Genomic DNA, 16,812 nt, shown 5'->3' on the forward strand with positions numbered 1-16,812 from the left:
GAAAGTTGAGATGGATGGATAGATATTTGTTAGAAGGTATCTCCAGAACGGCTTAACGAATGTAAAACATAGTCTGGAAAACCGCATGGACTACTAAGATTATTTTTTATTCCGCGGAGATGAAGCCGCAGGACAAGCTTGTAATAAATAAATAGCTTGACTTTGTACGTCATCGCTAGTTACAAAAAATAAATTTAGACAATCATTATTTGTTATATTTCATTATCACGCAAAACACCGAAGCAATAATATTATGATTGTTGTAAAATAGCCTTTGTTTCTACACAATGGACCAAAGTAAACACGAAGGCATCCAACCGACTACCGGCGATGCCTGAGCATAACTAAAATTGACGCACCAAGACCTATGGGAGTATGAATACTGAATGAGAATAGGTTCTATTGAATAGCATTAAATGGTAAATCGGTTCAACTGAACAAATAGAATACATTAGAGACGCATTAAAATTCCGTTAAGAAACCCGCAATTTTATTATCAACAAGCGAGCTGATAATTTATTTTTGAAATAGCTCTACGTACGATAATCTTCCTCTTATTGTTCACAGGAAAAAAATAAAGCAAACAATACGCGGAGAGAACAAAGGTATGATTTAAAACACGCCATAATTCACAATAAATTCCACTTCGAACAATAAACGCAAACAAATGAGAGAAACTATCACGGCTGCGTGTATGACAAACGACAGTGAACAAAACGCGATTCGGTTAGTAGCGATTTCGAACACCGCCACCACGTAATGTTTGGAAACAATTCCTGTTATTACTTTTAATTGTACAGGTTTTAAGTACTAATAGTAATTAGTAAAATTTTTAAGTATATAAAATAGGCCTTTAAGGTCGTGTGTGTAATTTCAAAGTAAAACAAATGGGCCAATCTGATTTCAACGAATCTCATTGAGGGTTGAAGATGTATTAGTAATTTATGTATCTATGTGAAATAATGAAACCAACGTAGAAAATGTTAACACCTTATTCATATAAATATATAACTTATGAATGTAAATTCAATAACTATTTCCGGGACCGAATATTGTGCGAATGTTCCAAACATCCCATTTGCGTCACATCGGAAACAAGTTAAGCGATCGGCGAGGACGGCGTAAGAGCGCAATATCCGACCGGAGCCGCACCTCACACGGGCACTGCAATACAACAACTGCAATGACTAACACGACTGTGATGAGAGGCTATGCTTGCGGCGTTTGAACATATTATCATCTCATTTGATGAAAAGAGTAACGTTGGAGTCTTAAGAGATTTTTTAAGTAATGTAACTCTTTTTCTCGTATAGGTCGATATGTTTACGGTCTTATAAATTATCCGTGATTGTCATGAAAAGCATAACAAACAGAAACTTCATCTTCCTTCGACACTATGAACATTGACAAAAAGATTATCATCGATTCACAATTGTTTGAAACCTTCGTAAGCCCTTAATGACATTCTGTCCTACAACAACATAGAAGTGAAAGTATAACTATATAATACGAACCGGTTATAGAATATGGAACAATATGTTACGTTAGACATACTACAACAAATGTCATTATAAATGTTATTTACTACTATTCTTGCAAATTCGTTACATGTTTAAAAACAAAATATTAACGATAAAAAGTAAATTCGTTAACATTTATTTGTGTACATGTCGCAATTAAAAAATTACCTACTCCTATATGAAAAGCAAAAGTAAATAATTTGATGGCCATTCTAATTACTCGTTGTTTCGTAAGAAACAAATCACTCGGTATTTGGTAACACTAATTTCTAGCGCAATGGAAAAAACGATTAGCCGAGTATTTCGTATACTTCATAATTAGAATTTCTTACCGCGTATTGCGCGTTAGTATAATTTCGTCTGATAATTATTCCAAGGTACCGTAAATTGCAGGTATCAACGTAAATTTACACGCGAAGTGGGCGGACCTCAGTCAGAATGATAAAGTTTATTGTACCTGTGATAAGTGAGCTGTGCAGTAAACCTATGAGACAAAGGTAAATAACATTTGGAAAAACGCACAACATAAAGACAGATGTTAAAATGCAATAATCTATTTTGAATTTATATAATAAGCAATCTCCCATAATTCATTTGAATTAATTTAATAGTAGGCATACAAGCACACTTTCCGAAAGGTCAAATTTGTTAATAGGAGAACCTAATACACATATTGTGGAAGAAACAGTCCGCTATTACAAATATGCTACTTACAATCATGTTTTCATTTTTTTTAGTCTATAATTTATTATTAAACTAGCTGTCACCTGCGACTCCGTCCGCGCGGAATTAAAAAAAACGTAATAAATAGCCTATGTGTTCGCCCAGACTATCATTACATCTGCTCCAAATTTCAAATCCGTTGAGCCGATCCAGAAATACGTTCAAACATTCATCCATTCATCTAAACAATCGCATTTATATTATTAGTAAAATAAAAGTCAATTTAATATTGTAAATAATTTTATATCGAACACTTTGGACGCCGTCGGCAATTCACTTCGGTAGTCAGTTTTGATATTACAGTTATTTATGCGAGCAACGATACTGTTCATTTCGCCACGTGATTTGTGGCCGGCATTTACATATTCACTGGCATCTTAGCGATCTGAACACTGCTTACTAAACTTTAGTAACTGTTGCCTTGCAACTTTGCGCACACCGCACTTTGCTTGATTAATTCTATACATAATATTAAGAAGAGCAACATTCTTGCGAACGTTTCACCCAAGCGTATCAAAACTTCTGTGAATTTCAAATATTGTGTCACATAACGTATCTCACTTGTATCCATAATCCGCATAGCTATTTTCAAGGATATTTTAGGGTGTCACGAATATCTACAACTCTTCGTACCTACAGGATCTGTCATTGGGAAGGTTAATATCATAGACAATTATATTTTTTTTTACTAACTGACATACTACAGATAAAATAATGTGCACCATTCATTCACTCAAACACAGTCATTTTAAGAGGTAAAAAATATTATGATAGAGCGCGTTCCAACAATAAAATGTTCAAGATGTCAATAAGGTCCTCTTGGAGAGCACTCGATTATTCAATAGTGACAGTCTGTTCAAACGAATGCAACTACGTTCCGTAAAAAGCTATTTCCAATAACGTCAAGTAGCGGAGGTGAAGGAAATCGAAGGTGGCGCCACCATGCTCGCTCTATTTACATTCTAAATACTCGTTCTATTTCTTGCAATCATGTAAATCGAATTATTAATATTAATATAAACATCGACATTAAGTTGTAAAAAAAGGAAGGAACTTCATCAGTTTTTCATCAAAAGGAAAAAAGGAAAGTTTTAAATTAGAGTTAGAAGTTACATCAGAAAAGCTCCATTTACCATGCAAATAAACTGTTATCGCTAAGGACTAAGATTAGACTCTGGTTACCAGTCATTTGGTATTCAGTTACCGTTACCGACCACACGGAACACAATATCACATAAAAACTGCAATTGCGTGATGCCATTGTACCTGTGGGATAGTATGAAGTCTGGCTAATACTTAGATGGATTAAAGCATAAAGAATCCCAAATGTTGGAATATGTTCGTCTTCAAAATGATTCGTAAAGAAACTCTTACTCTTTTAAAAATTAACACTAAGAGACTCCCATAGACTCATCACTTAACAACTTTGAGTGTGGCAGTTCGTCATTAGCCGCGTACCCACCTAGAGCACAGGCTCGCGCGGCAGCCTCGCGAGCCAATGCCTCGGCTGGTGTGGACGTGCCTCGGCCTGCCTCGGGCGCGCGTTTGCTCGACCGAGCAAGGCTCGGCCCCGAGCCATCTGTTGTCGGTAAACTTGACCCGCTCAAAGGTGCCTCAGTGAGCGCTGTGCGTTAGGTGGGGACGGTTATGTTTTGGCTCGCGCGCGAAGCTACTTCAAGTTTTGTCTCTTGTCGTGTTTGTCTTCTGTAATTTTGATATCACGAGCAGTCTGGAGGAGTCCAGTAGGTTTTTTTTGATACGTGACTGTTTTCGTTTCTTTAAACAATAAGCAGATAGGAAAATAGCTGCAGCTGAAAATACACGACTATCCACTACGAATACTCGCGGACTTATGATGGCTCTGCCTGCCTCGCGAGGCGGCCACGGCCACGCGGAACAAAACTACTGAGGCTGCGGCAGGAGCCATCGCTCGCGATCCGGACACCGAGGCTGCCGCGTGGGCCTGTGCGCTAGGTGGTACGCGGCTAATGAAATCTCGGAAATAAAAGTATGAATAAACGCGATAGCACTTTTTAAGTGCGAGGTTAAAAATTATTCTTAGTTCACCTGGTACTTAAAAAAATATTACAGCAATCGTTTAATTGTGTCACCTGGGACGCTCCGATTACGCAACAGTGACGCTATTTCACAAAGTTCAAGTTTTCAACAACAATTATCTACAACTTTAATTAAAGGTCGCTCTATTAATTTGATACGTTTGTTATTAATATACTATTAAACAAAAATTAATTACATGAAAATTTATGATGTTTTGACCTTTTATATAAATGTCAAACAACTACACACTTTAGCATAACAGTATTGTTAGAAATAAAATAATAATGATTCACTCAAATAAATCTTGATTACTTAAAATGGCGCGTTTCCTTAATACAAACAATAGATTACATTCTTTGTCGTCATACGACATAAATCCATTAAAAATATATCTATAATAGCTTTCTTCGATAACGCAGACGAATGGAATGCACTTAAATGCATAAAAACGTTGTCACGTAAATCGTTCGAAATCGCTCTCGTTTCTATGTGAGCATCTCTTGCAAATGCACGAGGACACGAGAGTCAAACTACTCCCATGGATAAAACGATACAACTTTGCTTTAAAGTTGTGTTAATATGAAAATTATGGTCGTCAGAAGTGAATGTAACAAGAGACCTTCGTATTCAGAAATTGTTTGTTTAGTATCTCTTCAATAGTCTTATTCATATTGTAATGTGGAATTTCTTAGATGATATGGAATTAATGAATACATATATGTCTCAAAAAATTATTAACATTCTTGACAACGCATTGTCTTCTCCAATCCTTCCTTGTTATATTTTATTTATTTATTCAAACAAAATTATACGATTGAGATACAATTCATTTGTTGTAAATTTCATAATTATTCCCATAGACACAAAGAGTTGTTAATCCTTACAAATAGCATCAAAAGGTCTGCAATAAAGAATATGGCAATTTATATAAAATTGACAAACTATATTTTCGTAAAACTATTATTGTAGTTGTAGCATGGGAGAGCCTCGTGTCGTGGAATGGGCTTACATTTGGAAAGCGCCCGCGGCTAACTCGGCCAGTCACGCAACACTGAATTGCCGATTAAAGCGAACGCGATCTGAATTGCCTACAAGCGAGGTGCGAACAGTTAAAGGACCAATTACAATATACGTGAGACACCCATACATATTATTAAAATTTGTGATAGTAGGTCACTTTATGATGGGTCCTTTTGCGACCCCATTTTTCACAACTAGAAATATTCATACTGGTAGTACTACTATTCAAGTAGACTTAAATCTGTAATATGGGAGGATCATTTATATCAATATTGTATTTATTCTCTTAATAAATACAGTTGAATAACGAACCAAACAAAACAAGTTTCATGAGCAATAAAAAACCGTCACCGTTTCCGAAATCACCTGACAGACACTCTACCGTGACAAACCAGTCGATAAAGCTCCGTCAGTACAAAAAGTTCAACAAAAATTGGCTTGTATTTTCATATCTCTAGGTAAGTGGACATCGGGCCGCACGTCACGGTCAAGTGATAGCAGAGAGAGATAGAGACCACTCGGCCACTCGCGACTCGACGGGGCCGAGCAAACACTCACATATTACATTACCAGCGGACGCTGGGGCAAAACGTGTCCGCTGTCTTATTATATATACACTTTGTTTTATATAACTATTTCTTTGAGAGTTGCTTAAGACCATTCGCTTTAAGCACACGAGTTATTCGCGCCAAGGTCATATTGACCGAGTAATTCACAAGCACGTTTTGAAGTGTTAAGCATTTTACTATGTTGCTAGGCATCACACATACTGGCTTTTTGGTATATTTTATTGGAATAAATTCCTTGTGAAATTTAACGTCAACAAAAGTCATGAAGAACGGTTTTCTATCAAGTAAAAAAGTGAATTCTTAATATATTGTGCAAATAACAGTTATTTTAACCATTAATTCAAACTTGGGCATAGTTTTTACGTAAGTTATTGTTAGCTACATATCATAACAAAAGCTTAACAAATAGCTATTTCATTTTTAACGTCTCAAGTATCATAAATATATAATTGAGTTTAGTTAATATATTGATTAAGATATTCATAATCCATACTTGTATGGCTTAAATTGCGTTATAGTTGAGTTAATCCAATCAATTAGGTAATTGCATTAGTTCTATCGCTTATTAAGTACATAAGCAAACATAGAAATGGGCGGTATTATATTGAGAAATAACGGTTTGCAATAAATGGCTAAATGTACTAAATATTTACAGTAAGATACTTTTTTTCAGTTCTATAAATACATTATATAAATTACTATTCGATTCTAAGATAATGCTAAGATTAATACAACTTATGTATGTCCGGCGTTAGGGTAGGGCGCAGTTGAGCGACCGCCCAGGGCCGCTGGACAAAAAAGAGCGCCTTATTTCTGCGAATTACACGCTCACATAACCCTGTTAACCCACCCCTAGGCATGGTAAAAATGGGCGCCGTAGATACTAGTCGCCCAGAATGCTTGTCGAGTTAATACCGTTACCAAGCATTGATTTCAAGAACTTCGGGAACTTAATGATAATGATTTTCACAGATCATGAATCACACAAAGGGATTTTTTGCTATAGGTCTAAATTTAAAATCAAATAATATTAACACAAAAAGATATACCTCATAGATATGATCCGAATCTTGTCTAATAACGCGTATAGGCAATCGCGTGTTAATTACCTGTACTTATAAACGGAAAGGGCAAGGACGGATATGCACGCAAAACAATTAATACAAACGTTACAAAGGCTAGTAATTTATTCCAATAGTGTCGAAAATAACTCACAAACAGGAAATCAACCGAATTCGGGGCAAAACATTGAAACAATATTAAACTTTACATTTATTAAGTTTACCACTATTTTCTTTTAAACCTATTTCAATTAAAAATCTTTAAATACTTAGTACAAAGACAAGTAGCTTGTACCAACCTACCAAATAAAGCTTAACAACTTAGTTACTTAATTTTATACATTTTTCAACTATCAGTTTTTGATAAATAGTCTATTGAAAACTATTCATGGAATAATAATAAGAAAGAATATAACATGTAATCGTCATGAAAAAAATATTGTATGAATTCCTCAATCGAGATGAGTTCACGTTAGAATAGATTGCAACATGTTGACTATGTACTATGAAAACATTCTTTAAAGAATTTGTCTCTGGTAAATGATGTCATAAGTAAGTCTATCCCTATTCTCCTTAACACTATTAGAACTTTACGTATAAACCGTTAAACGAATTGACTGACGAAAATGTCATGACCTTACAAAATACCGGTTTATATTTATTGAACGATGATCTCTGTTAGAATGTAGGCTTTTTACTTTCACCTGACCAAAAAGGTTGCATTTACTATAGGAAAATAAACAAAACGCTAATTCAAAAAAAATATGGTTAATAATTATTATCAATTCCATGACTGCTTAAATACAACAACATAAATCAACTAAATCATAGAAACAACTGAAATTTCAACCAAGTTGAAAAAGCAGTTAAAACTTTCCATACTGCGTAAGTTTAACAAGTATTACAACTTCGGTTTGAACAACATGTTATTATGACGCAAGCGAAACTTTTTTATTTTTTAAATACAACAACCAAAAACATGTATTTACGTTTATGTCAACTTGCCATGGCCAGGTACTAGTGTCAATGCTGATATTTAGACGCCAATACATGTAGCAGTCTCACGTAGACAATGGAAAAAGAGCAACGACCTAAGATGAAAAGGGTTTGTACTACTCCAAGGGCACCCCTACAGAAGTGCAAACATCAGAAGGGACTCTGACAAAGGGAAGATTACTCTTTTAAATTTGATAAGAAACAAGATCAAAAACATTTACTATATTATTCCAAAAAAATACTGTTACTGTCGATTACGTGTTTTAACCTTTTTATCGCCGTCGATTGATATTATTGACGCTAACGTGGTGACGTGTGTCACTACAATGCTTTCGGTATAAGTAGGTACTTTATTATTTATTGGTTAAGATCGCATTTCGCTAGCTTATGCATAATAATGTTTCAATAACCATGATTTGTCAAGAATTGGAGCCGGGTGCTAGAGACACGGTATGACGTATGACGTATGTTTAAGCTAAAATTTATCTGAAATTTTATATATACCTTAAAGATTTTCCTTTCCTGATTTTACTAATCTTTCTAGCAATTAAAGCTATAAGCTTGTCGTATGTATTTTGTAATAATAAAACATTCAGTACTTTTTCAATTTGTATAATAAAAATTACGCGAGTTGTGGTAACAATTTAAATACACACACTCTGAGTAGAGAAAAAGCATTTTAAACATCTATAGAATTCCTTATTTATTTTAAAATTGCCGCTAAAAATTTTTTTTTTTTCATCGACTATTTTATACCGCCGACATTTTTACCAGGAATATTACATTAGTAAACAACAGGACGACAGTATAACCACATAAAGGAAGTCGCGGTCTATATCAATCTTTAATATCAAAATTTGTTTATAATCTTATCGGAAACCGTTAAATTTTAAAGCAATCATAATATTTGAAGCTTAACTATTCTAAACATAAACCTGATATTTTGAGGCCGAATTGTTTCCTCCGTGGGTCACGCAGTGTGAACACACACACACACACACACAAGTTTGTCACGGAATGCGAACAGAGATGACGTTACTATATTCGTCATTTAAATATTTAATTTATTACTAAAAAACACTGTCAACTTATATAGGTGACGTATTAAATAATCTTCTGTCATTTATTCAATATACACCTCTATCTTCTATCTATATAAATAAAAATCTATGCTTATATAATTGTCTCACAATAGTAGCTACGGTACAAAAGTCTTAGATGATCATTAATAAACCAATGAAATACACACGAACGGAAATTGGTCTGATATGATCGTGACCTCATTAAGGATACGACCGAAGTAAACAATAATGATTGTGACAATATGACCTATAAAATGTTATATACGAGGAACAATACAGGATACAACTCTAATACATTTCGTATAATTATTTAGTTTGTTATGGTAGAGCGTATTACCGAACCCATAACTTATTAATATTGATGTGTCGACCTCGGTTGCCGTAAATGAATATTTAAAGCATCTGTCAAAAATTTTCGCCACGCCTCAATGCTTGACACATCTCGGCACATGACACATGGCATACAATTATTAACCAATAAATGTTTAAACTTTGACACCTCGTGATAGGTTATCGAAAGAACCGGTTACTGCAGCGTGATGTAAATGTTGATCTTTAAAGATGTATAAACATAGATAAGATGAACGTTATTATGGAAAACATTAATTAAAAAGTCAAATGTATTTATGAATAATGAATGGACTAGAATCCCGTAAAATCGATTTTCACGCAAAAGAAAATATATTTTATTTATAGTTTAATTATCTATAAACCCAGAGAAAATTGATCGTAAAAGTAATAAGGAAGCATTTTATATTGAAAAAAATTTATATGTCAAATAACATTTAGCAGGCATTGAAATAACTTTCTCGGATAATCTGTATCAGAATAACGCAGTCCGCTGATGATACGTGGCTTTCGAAACGCTCGGCTTGCATTCTTTCACGCGTGTTTATTTATCGAACGTTCGTCGCTTAGTCGAAGCGAATATACGTCAAAATATAAAACGTCTCATTTTACATACGTAACTTTCAATATTTTCATTTTTTTTTTATAAAGAAAGGAGGTCAGTTTCGTTAGTCCTCGTACTGTGGACGTTCCACTTAATGCTGTTGAAGCAAAAGTGAATGTGATTAGGCAACTGACGAGGCGTTTAATAAACAATTTGTTGGAAATTAGGCGAACTATGTGTAACATTATTATGAAATAATTCACGCGGCCTACTTTAATGTCTGTAGTGGCCTGGTTACCAGTTACACTGCAAACAGGGCAATTCTGAAAACATGGTAATAAAAGATGAACCTAAGAATGCATTTTTATCTATAGTCATATTCGACACTTAACTTTAACCGTGGTTATTATTTCGTACAGCTTTAATTTACGTGCGTGTGAAAAAAAATCTAACAATTTAGTGAATGTGAACTGTAAAGCATTCACTTTGTAAGTATTTTATTTTATTTTTATTGAACATTTCGCCTTTTCCAGGCATCGTTACATATAATTTTTTAAAATACAATACAATACAAATTATAATATACAATAACAAAGAAATAACGTGCTTGAATGAAGGTGAAACGTATGATATGCATATATTTAACATTAACAAATAGGTCCGACTGTTAATTCCGTCGGTGGGGACGGACCCTAGCGACTATATTTATCCAATGATATTTTATAATAGAATATGACCTTGTTTGGTATGATCGACAAGTAGGACAAGTGGGGTGCTTGTGCAGCGCTCTATTATCGACTGGCACCACACCACGCGACGCGAACGAACCGTACAAAGGGTAACAATAGTACATAACCCCCTTTCACTCAATGCGAATAGTTCATTTCAAATAGGTATCGGTCAGGCGATAGGGTCATAAGCGGTGTAAGCCAATATCGACTTGTAGAAAGTCTGATACTATAAATAACATAGTTAAGAAAGTGAACAACTCGTAAAAAGTATTATTTAATCACCTGCGTCTTTAAGAAGTTTATCGTTCGTTATTGGTTCCCCTGAAAAGCCGTAAAAAACAATCCTTAAAAGACATAAAGGGCAGTTACGGCATTTAAAATTAAAAAAAGGTGAACTAAGACCGGAATATCTGGCGGGAGCAGGTGTTTACAATGAACAACAAACAGGACAACGTTACTACAAACGTCTTGGATGATATCCAAGTCGTAGAGTTGGCAATACATTGGCTGGTCGGTATCGTTCTTTTTTGCTTATACGAATTCCAACGGCCATACTAAATGTCACGCCTAAACCTTTCTAATTAGAATAAATTGATGTTTCAATCGCCTTAAATGAAAAGACATGACGTTAAAAATATTTTTGAATAATAAAAAGTGGCCAATTGAATTCCCCAAAATAGCAAACCGACCACTGCCCATACAACATCTGCATTTACAGATGCGTTGCCCCTTTCTTCAATCGACTGAGGGAATGCACAGGAAGAAAATATTTTCCCTTCCTATGCGTCCTCTCCTCTGCCAAACCCACCACCTCTAAGGAAGGATTAGATCCTTATAATAAAAGGATGGGAAGGGAAAGAGAACACACTCATCAGACAAACGTAAAATTACTTCCACTTCACGACTGGCTCCTTTTGTAACATCGTGGTATTTCACCAGTCGAGCCGGCCTACTCATACATGACATTGGGGTTCTACTACTGTTAGACGCCTAGCAAAAGACTACCAAGGATATTAAATAGTTTGTAGACTATTGTGTATTATTTTCTTCGTAATTTGAAGTTGATATAAGCAAACCTGAGTTTAAGAGTTATTAAACGTTTTCCCGAATATAGTTGTTATAAGGCATAATTTTATGAATGCGAAATCTGTATGTAATTATGCTATTAAAGTGCGTTTTAATTTGTTTAGTGGTAGGTCCGAGTCGGGTCATAGACCTTGCGCGCAGGCCAGCTGATATTTGTCTGAATCAACACGATGACCGTTGGGAATATTCAATTAAACTTTTTATTGCAACAATTTCACGGCGCAGCGCGAGGCGACTTCTTCGATGAGGTGAATAAATTTCTAAAAGGCACGTTCAGTTCTTGGATCGAGTCAATCCTTCACGTTTTGTAAGTAAACCTTTACTTTTAAAATCTGAAATGACGGTTTCACCGAATTGATAAGAACATTGTAAGGTTTTTTACTATTCTTATTTGTTTGAATTGTGACGTAGGGTAATTAAGATATAGCCATAGCAGCTATAAAGTTTAATAACATCGACAACGAATTTATTTAAACAGTTCAGAAATTATCTCATTCAGGACTAAAACTCGCGTACAACCAGATATTTAAACTGTAAATTTGAAAACCAATATAGATGATTCTTTTGTCTTGTCAACTATGTTTCATAATTTATTTGCTTTGGTCAAACACAAGCCGAGTTCATTATAAACGTTGATTATTTGTAACAAAGACGCCGTAAGAAGTTGAAAGTCAATTAAATTATGTATTCATTTCGTTACCAGTCTTTGTGAATACAGTTTCGCTATTGATACCTAAAAATTTACATTTTGTAAAAGCAACAAAGAATTCTAATAAAAAAAGTAACGGATGAATGTCCGCACAATTTCTGTGGACCTACCATTATTCCAAACGAACGCTTTAACAACGTTCTAGTAACAAAAAACTTGGAATTTAACCATGTCTTTTGTAATGTAAATAGTTAGTTTTAAACGGCATTTTCTAGGTAGTGGTAAATAACGACCACTCACCGGGTATAGTCGCGGGGCCTACGAGGAAACCACGGCCTATATAGATAAGAAACTAGTTGCAGGCAACACAATATTTGCCTACACAGCAACTAAATGCCCCTATTGTATACGTTCAAATAACAAGCCACCATAGTCAACTTCCGGGTGACGTTTAATGAAAATAGTAAAATTTGTTCAAAATATAACATCGACTCACGATTAGAATGAAAGCGTTAAAAATTCTCGAATCGCAAATGAAGGTGATACGATAGAATTTTAAATACAGACAGCAGCTGATTTAGGTTATGTCACTTTCTCGATAACTTTATTGTTACAAACAACAAATTACTTTCCATTGCACTTGGATGCTGTCACTTTGACAGTCATGTAGACCACATAAGTTATTTATAGATTGCTTTTACTATTAAGAAGGGGTGCTTAACAAATCGCATACTTTAAAAATACTTTGAAATTAGATCGAAGTGACATAGTTCAGTTACTTTGATACAACTCTGTCGCTATTTCGCTAACTTATACAAAGTTTATTTTAATCATTTTCCACGTATAAAGACTATTTGTAACATACTTTTTTAGCCAATGATCTATCCGTTGCCTAAAAATATCATATAAAATTAGATTAAGACAAAAATATAGTTGTCCCACGCAGTTGCGATGCGTTTGCTTTACGAGTAACAAGCACGTAGCTCTCCAAGACCGGAATAACAATTGAACCGTGAGAAAACGCACTTAAACGACACAATTATGAAACAACTACCACCCAATCCAGTACACGAGTAGCACTGGCAGAATAGTTAAACTGTAAAAATAACAGTCGGTGTTTATACACGGTCTAACGGTAGGTAATAAACAAACATTATCACGTCAATAGAAACGCATCATTGGCAAGGAAACGTCTAGATCTTTATCGATCAGTTACATCCATACACTGATCTATGTATGGTATAAATACTAGGCTTAATTTAAGGTTGAAAATCTACAGCTGCAATATTTCGCACAGTCAATGTAAAAAAGACAAACTTTGTCGATGTTTTTACTGATTATTTTAAACATTCTTAAAATGTGTTTCATTTAAACAACAAATTAAAAATCTCAAATATGTTCCCGACTTACGTAATCAGAGCGATAATTTATATTAGACCCTTGCGTTTTAGAACTTTATTTAGGTATAACGTCTATTTCTTTATTATAATTGCATTCATTTACCATCAAAATAACTTTTAAAAAGATACAAGCATTACGGGATTTAATTATTATAATGTTGCACCAAAAATCGGTAAATACACTTAGAGAGGCTTTTTAAAGAACAGAACGGGTCCGTGCGAATTGTTAACGGTTGTTGCGTCACGAGACTGCGCTCCGACGTGATTCATATGACTGCAATATTGAAATATAGATAAATATAAATGTTTACATGACATTTAATCACTAAACAATGTATTTCCATTATCCATTTATTAAAAGGATGTTAGAATAACCGATAGTATGAAGCATGTGAACCAAGGTCATGTCAAAATTCACAATTTGTCAGCTAGGCAACCAATAAAAAAGTTTACAAAGGATACTTGGTACAATGTTATCTACCAATAATTAACAAGTACCAAAAATTAAAGTAAGTATTATTTGGAGAACTGTCACATACTAAAAAAATTCTGTTTTCTGTTATGATTACTATCAAAATATTTTTTTTTAGTTATTGAATTACATTTGCATAACATCATTCATCATGAAAAAAATAAATTATTGCTGCAGCACAAATGGAAATATGTTTATTTGATAAGATTACTGATATGTGGGTATTTTGATATTTTTATTATTTTAACAGTCTTTTGTGATATTAATTACATATTTAAAATTCCTATTGGAACTTTTGTCATTTTCTTCCAATTTTAGATACATTAATTTATTTTAGAAAATTCAAACAATAAAGATTTTGAGAAAAATTATTTGTAATTATTTTTATTTAGTTTATTCTGGTTTCAAAATTCTTATGATATAAGGAGTAAGCATTTATAAATATCTGGCAAATAATAAGACAGAAGGTAAATTTTTTCACAACCTTCTGGCGTAAATGCCACCAAAAATCAGAATTATTATAAATATATCCAACCTTATTCCAACATAAATATATAAATTAAGACAGTATTAAACTTAAATAAAAAAATAAAAAAAATTCCTACTGTAAGCCGTGAGACAATTTTTTAATATCACTGCTGATTTCATATGTAAATGAATGTCTCACATATTATTGAACTTATTAATGACACTTTATTTTCATCATGATCAATTGTTGAACAAGCATTGTGAGAAATGTCAATTGTTTACAGTGATGAATCTGATTGGTATGACTGCTTTGTTACTCACAGTATATGAAAATTACATTTCAAAGTATTTTTAACCTATTTTATACCTTACTATTCGCACACATATGAACATCATTGTTGAAATAACCATGTTGCAGTGTAGTAAATTTTTACATACAAAATATTAATTTGAATTTTACATAACTGAGACATATAATCATTCGTCCTACAAGTTAAAATTGTAATGTGTAAAATGTAATTTTTAATTTGTAATTCCAAATATATGGTGAGTTTTAAAATTAAGCAAACACATTTGTATTCTATAAAGTGAATTTATTATAAAATAAACATGGCTAGATATGTAATGCAGACTTATAAGTACTTGAGCATGTAGGATTTCTTCTTATCTCATTTATATACTATCAGAAACAGTCACAAATTTATCAGTTAACAATAATATGATAAACATACTCTTTTAAGACATTTGCATTGATAGAAGAAAAAACATATCCGTGTATATATTTAGAACAGCATATAAAAACAAGTGTTAAAAAGTTTTGCATGAGGCTTCAATTAACACCTTATACACAATCTTATTTGTTGTCTTAGCAAGTATTAGCCACTAGTAAAAGTGATAATAAGTTACACATTGTTACAACACCTGTAATTGCGTTTGAGTTAAAACAAAATTTCAACAAAATACGTACTGGTTTTGTATGACACGTAGTTAAGCAAATTGCTACCCCGTTATTTCGATAAAAATTAATAGTCGTCCCCCAAGGACTCTCAAAAGACACTTACCTCACTGAAGGCCATCACTCCGGTCGGACCTCAGCTTCGATCCGGACCTTCTAGTTAACTTTATCACTGTCTATCAAAACAAATAGTTCAAGCTTTTGTTTTCCAACATTGAAAAAAGTCCAGACATTTAGCGTCCCCTCGAAACAAATACATCTGAACTTAGTAACATCACTCACTGCGCAAAGACCAAATTTTAATTATAAAATGAAAACACCTGACCGAATCACAAATCACTGAAAAAAACCAACATTCCTCAGGTGGGATAGATGCACATCTGTCTAGTCAATTAAAAATCTTAGTCATATTAAAAAAATTACAACACTAACAAAATTTGTATTTTTGCTATTTTAACAGTTTGATGTTTCGATAAAAACCGTAATAGAAAAAACTCATCTAATGTATGTAGAAGTAACACGGAACAAACTAATAAACGGAGATGAACTCGCCATCTTGCTTTCATGTCATAATCAGAAATGACAACATGGCAACATTTAGATTTAAATCTGTCAAACGCAGACGAGGTTGACAGCATAAAAAATAAAATCCTACCGACTGAAGTTATAAACCTCCTGATTAGATCCAAATAAAAATTATGTAGTGATGAAAAATAAAAATGATGAAAAGACTTCAAGCAAACGCAGTTAATAAATTTTATATCAATAATTCTAGGCCAAATTGGAAAAATCGCGCCAATTATTAAACTTTATTTACACTAATGAATGAAACAAATAAAAAAATCATAGATATGGAAACAAATACACTTTAACAAATCTTATAAAATCATAATATAATATAAACATAATAAGTTAAAGTTTTTAATAAAAGAATTTGTAATAAAATATTTTAGGAAAATGATTACGAAAATACTGCCACCTAGTTTGTGTAGCACTAACTGCGACCACCGATCAACCAGTGCTTTGTAAAATTTTACTTAATAAAAATTTATGTTATTTTGTAGGATTTTCTTGTAATACAAATACTATATGTGTTTTATTGTGGTTAAGCGTTCTACACTTTCCTCACG

General features: G+C 33.4%; 1 protein-coding gene across 1 annotated transcript in view; it reads right to left on the minus strand.

The window, feature by feature from the left end:
• LOC106714220 (serine/threonine-protein kinase 26) overlaps window positions 1-16,244 on the minus strand; it is a 75,442-nt gene extending 59,198 nt beyond the window's left edge. Inside the window, exon 1 of the mRNA XM_045679054.1 lies at window positions 15,789-16,244. Within this exon, the coding sequence (XP_045535010.1) occupies window positions 15,789-15,803 (15 nt within the window). The 5' untranslated portion in view covers window positions 15,804-16,244. The remainder of the gene's footprint in view (window positions 1-15,788) is intronic.
• Window positions 16,245-16,812: the final 568 nt, after the last annotated feature.

Source organism: Papilio machaon, chromosome 1 (genome assembly GCF_912999745.1).
Source record: "Papilio machaon chromosome 1, ilPapMach1.1, whole genome shotgun sequence".
In the NCBI taxonomy this organism is placed as follows: Eukaryota; Metazoa; Arthropoda; class Insecta; order Lepidoptera; family Papilionidae; genus Papilio; species Papilio machaon.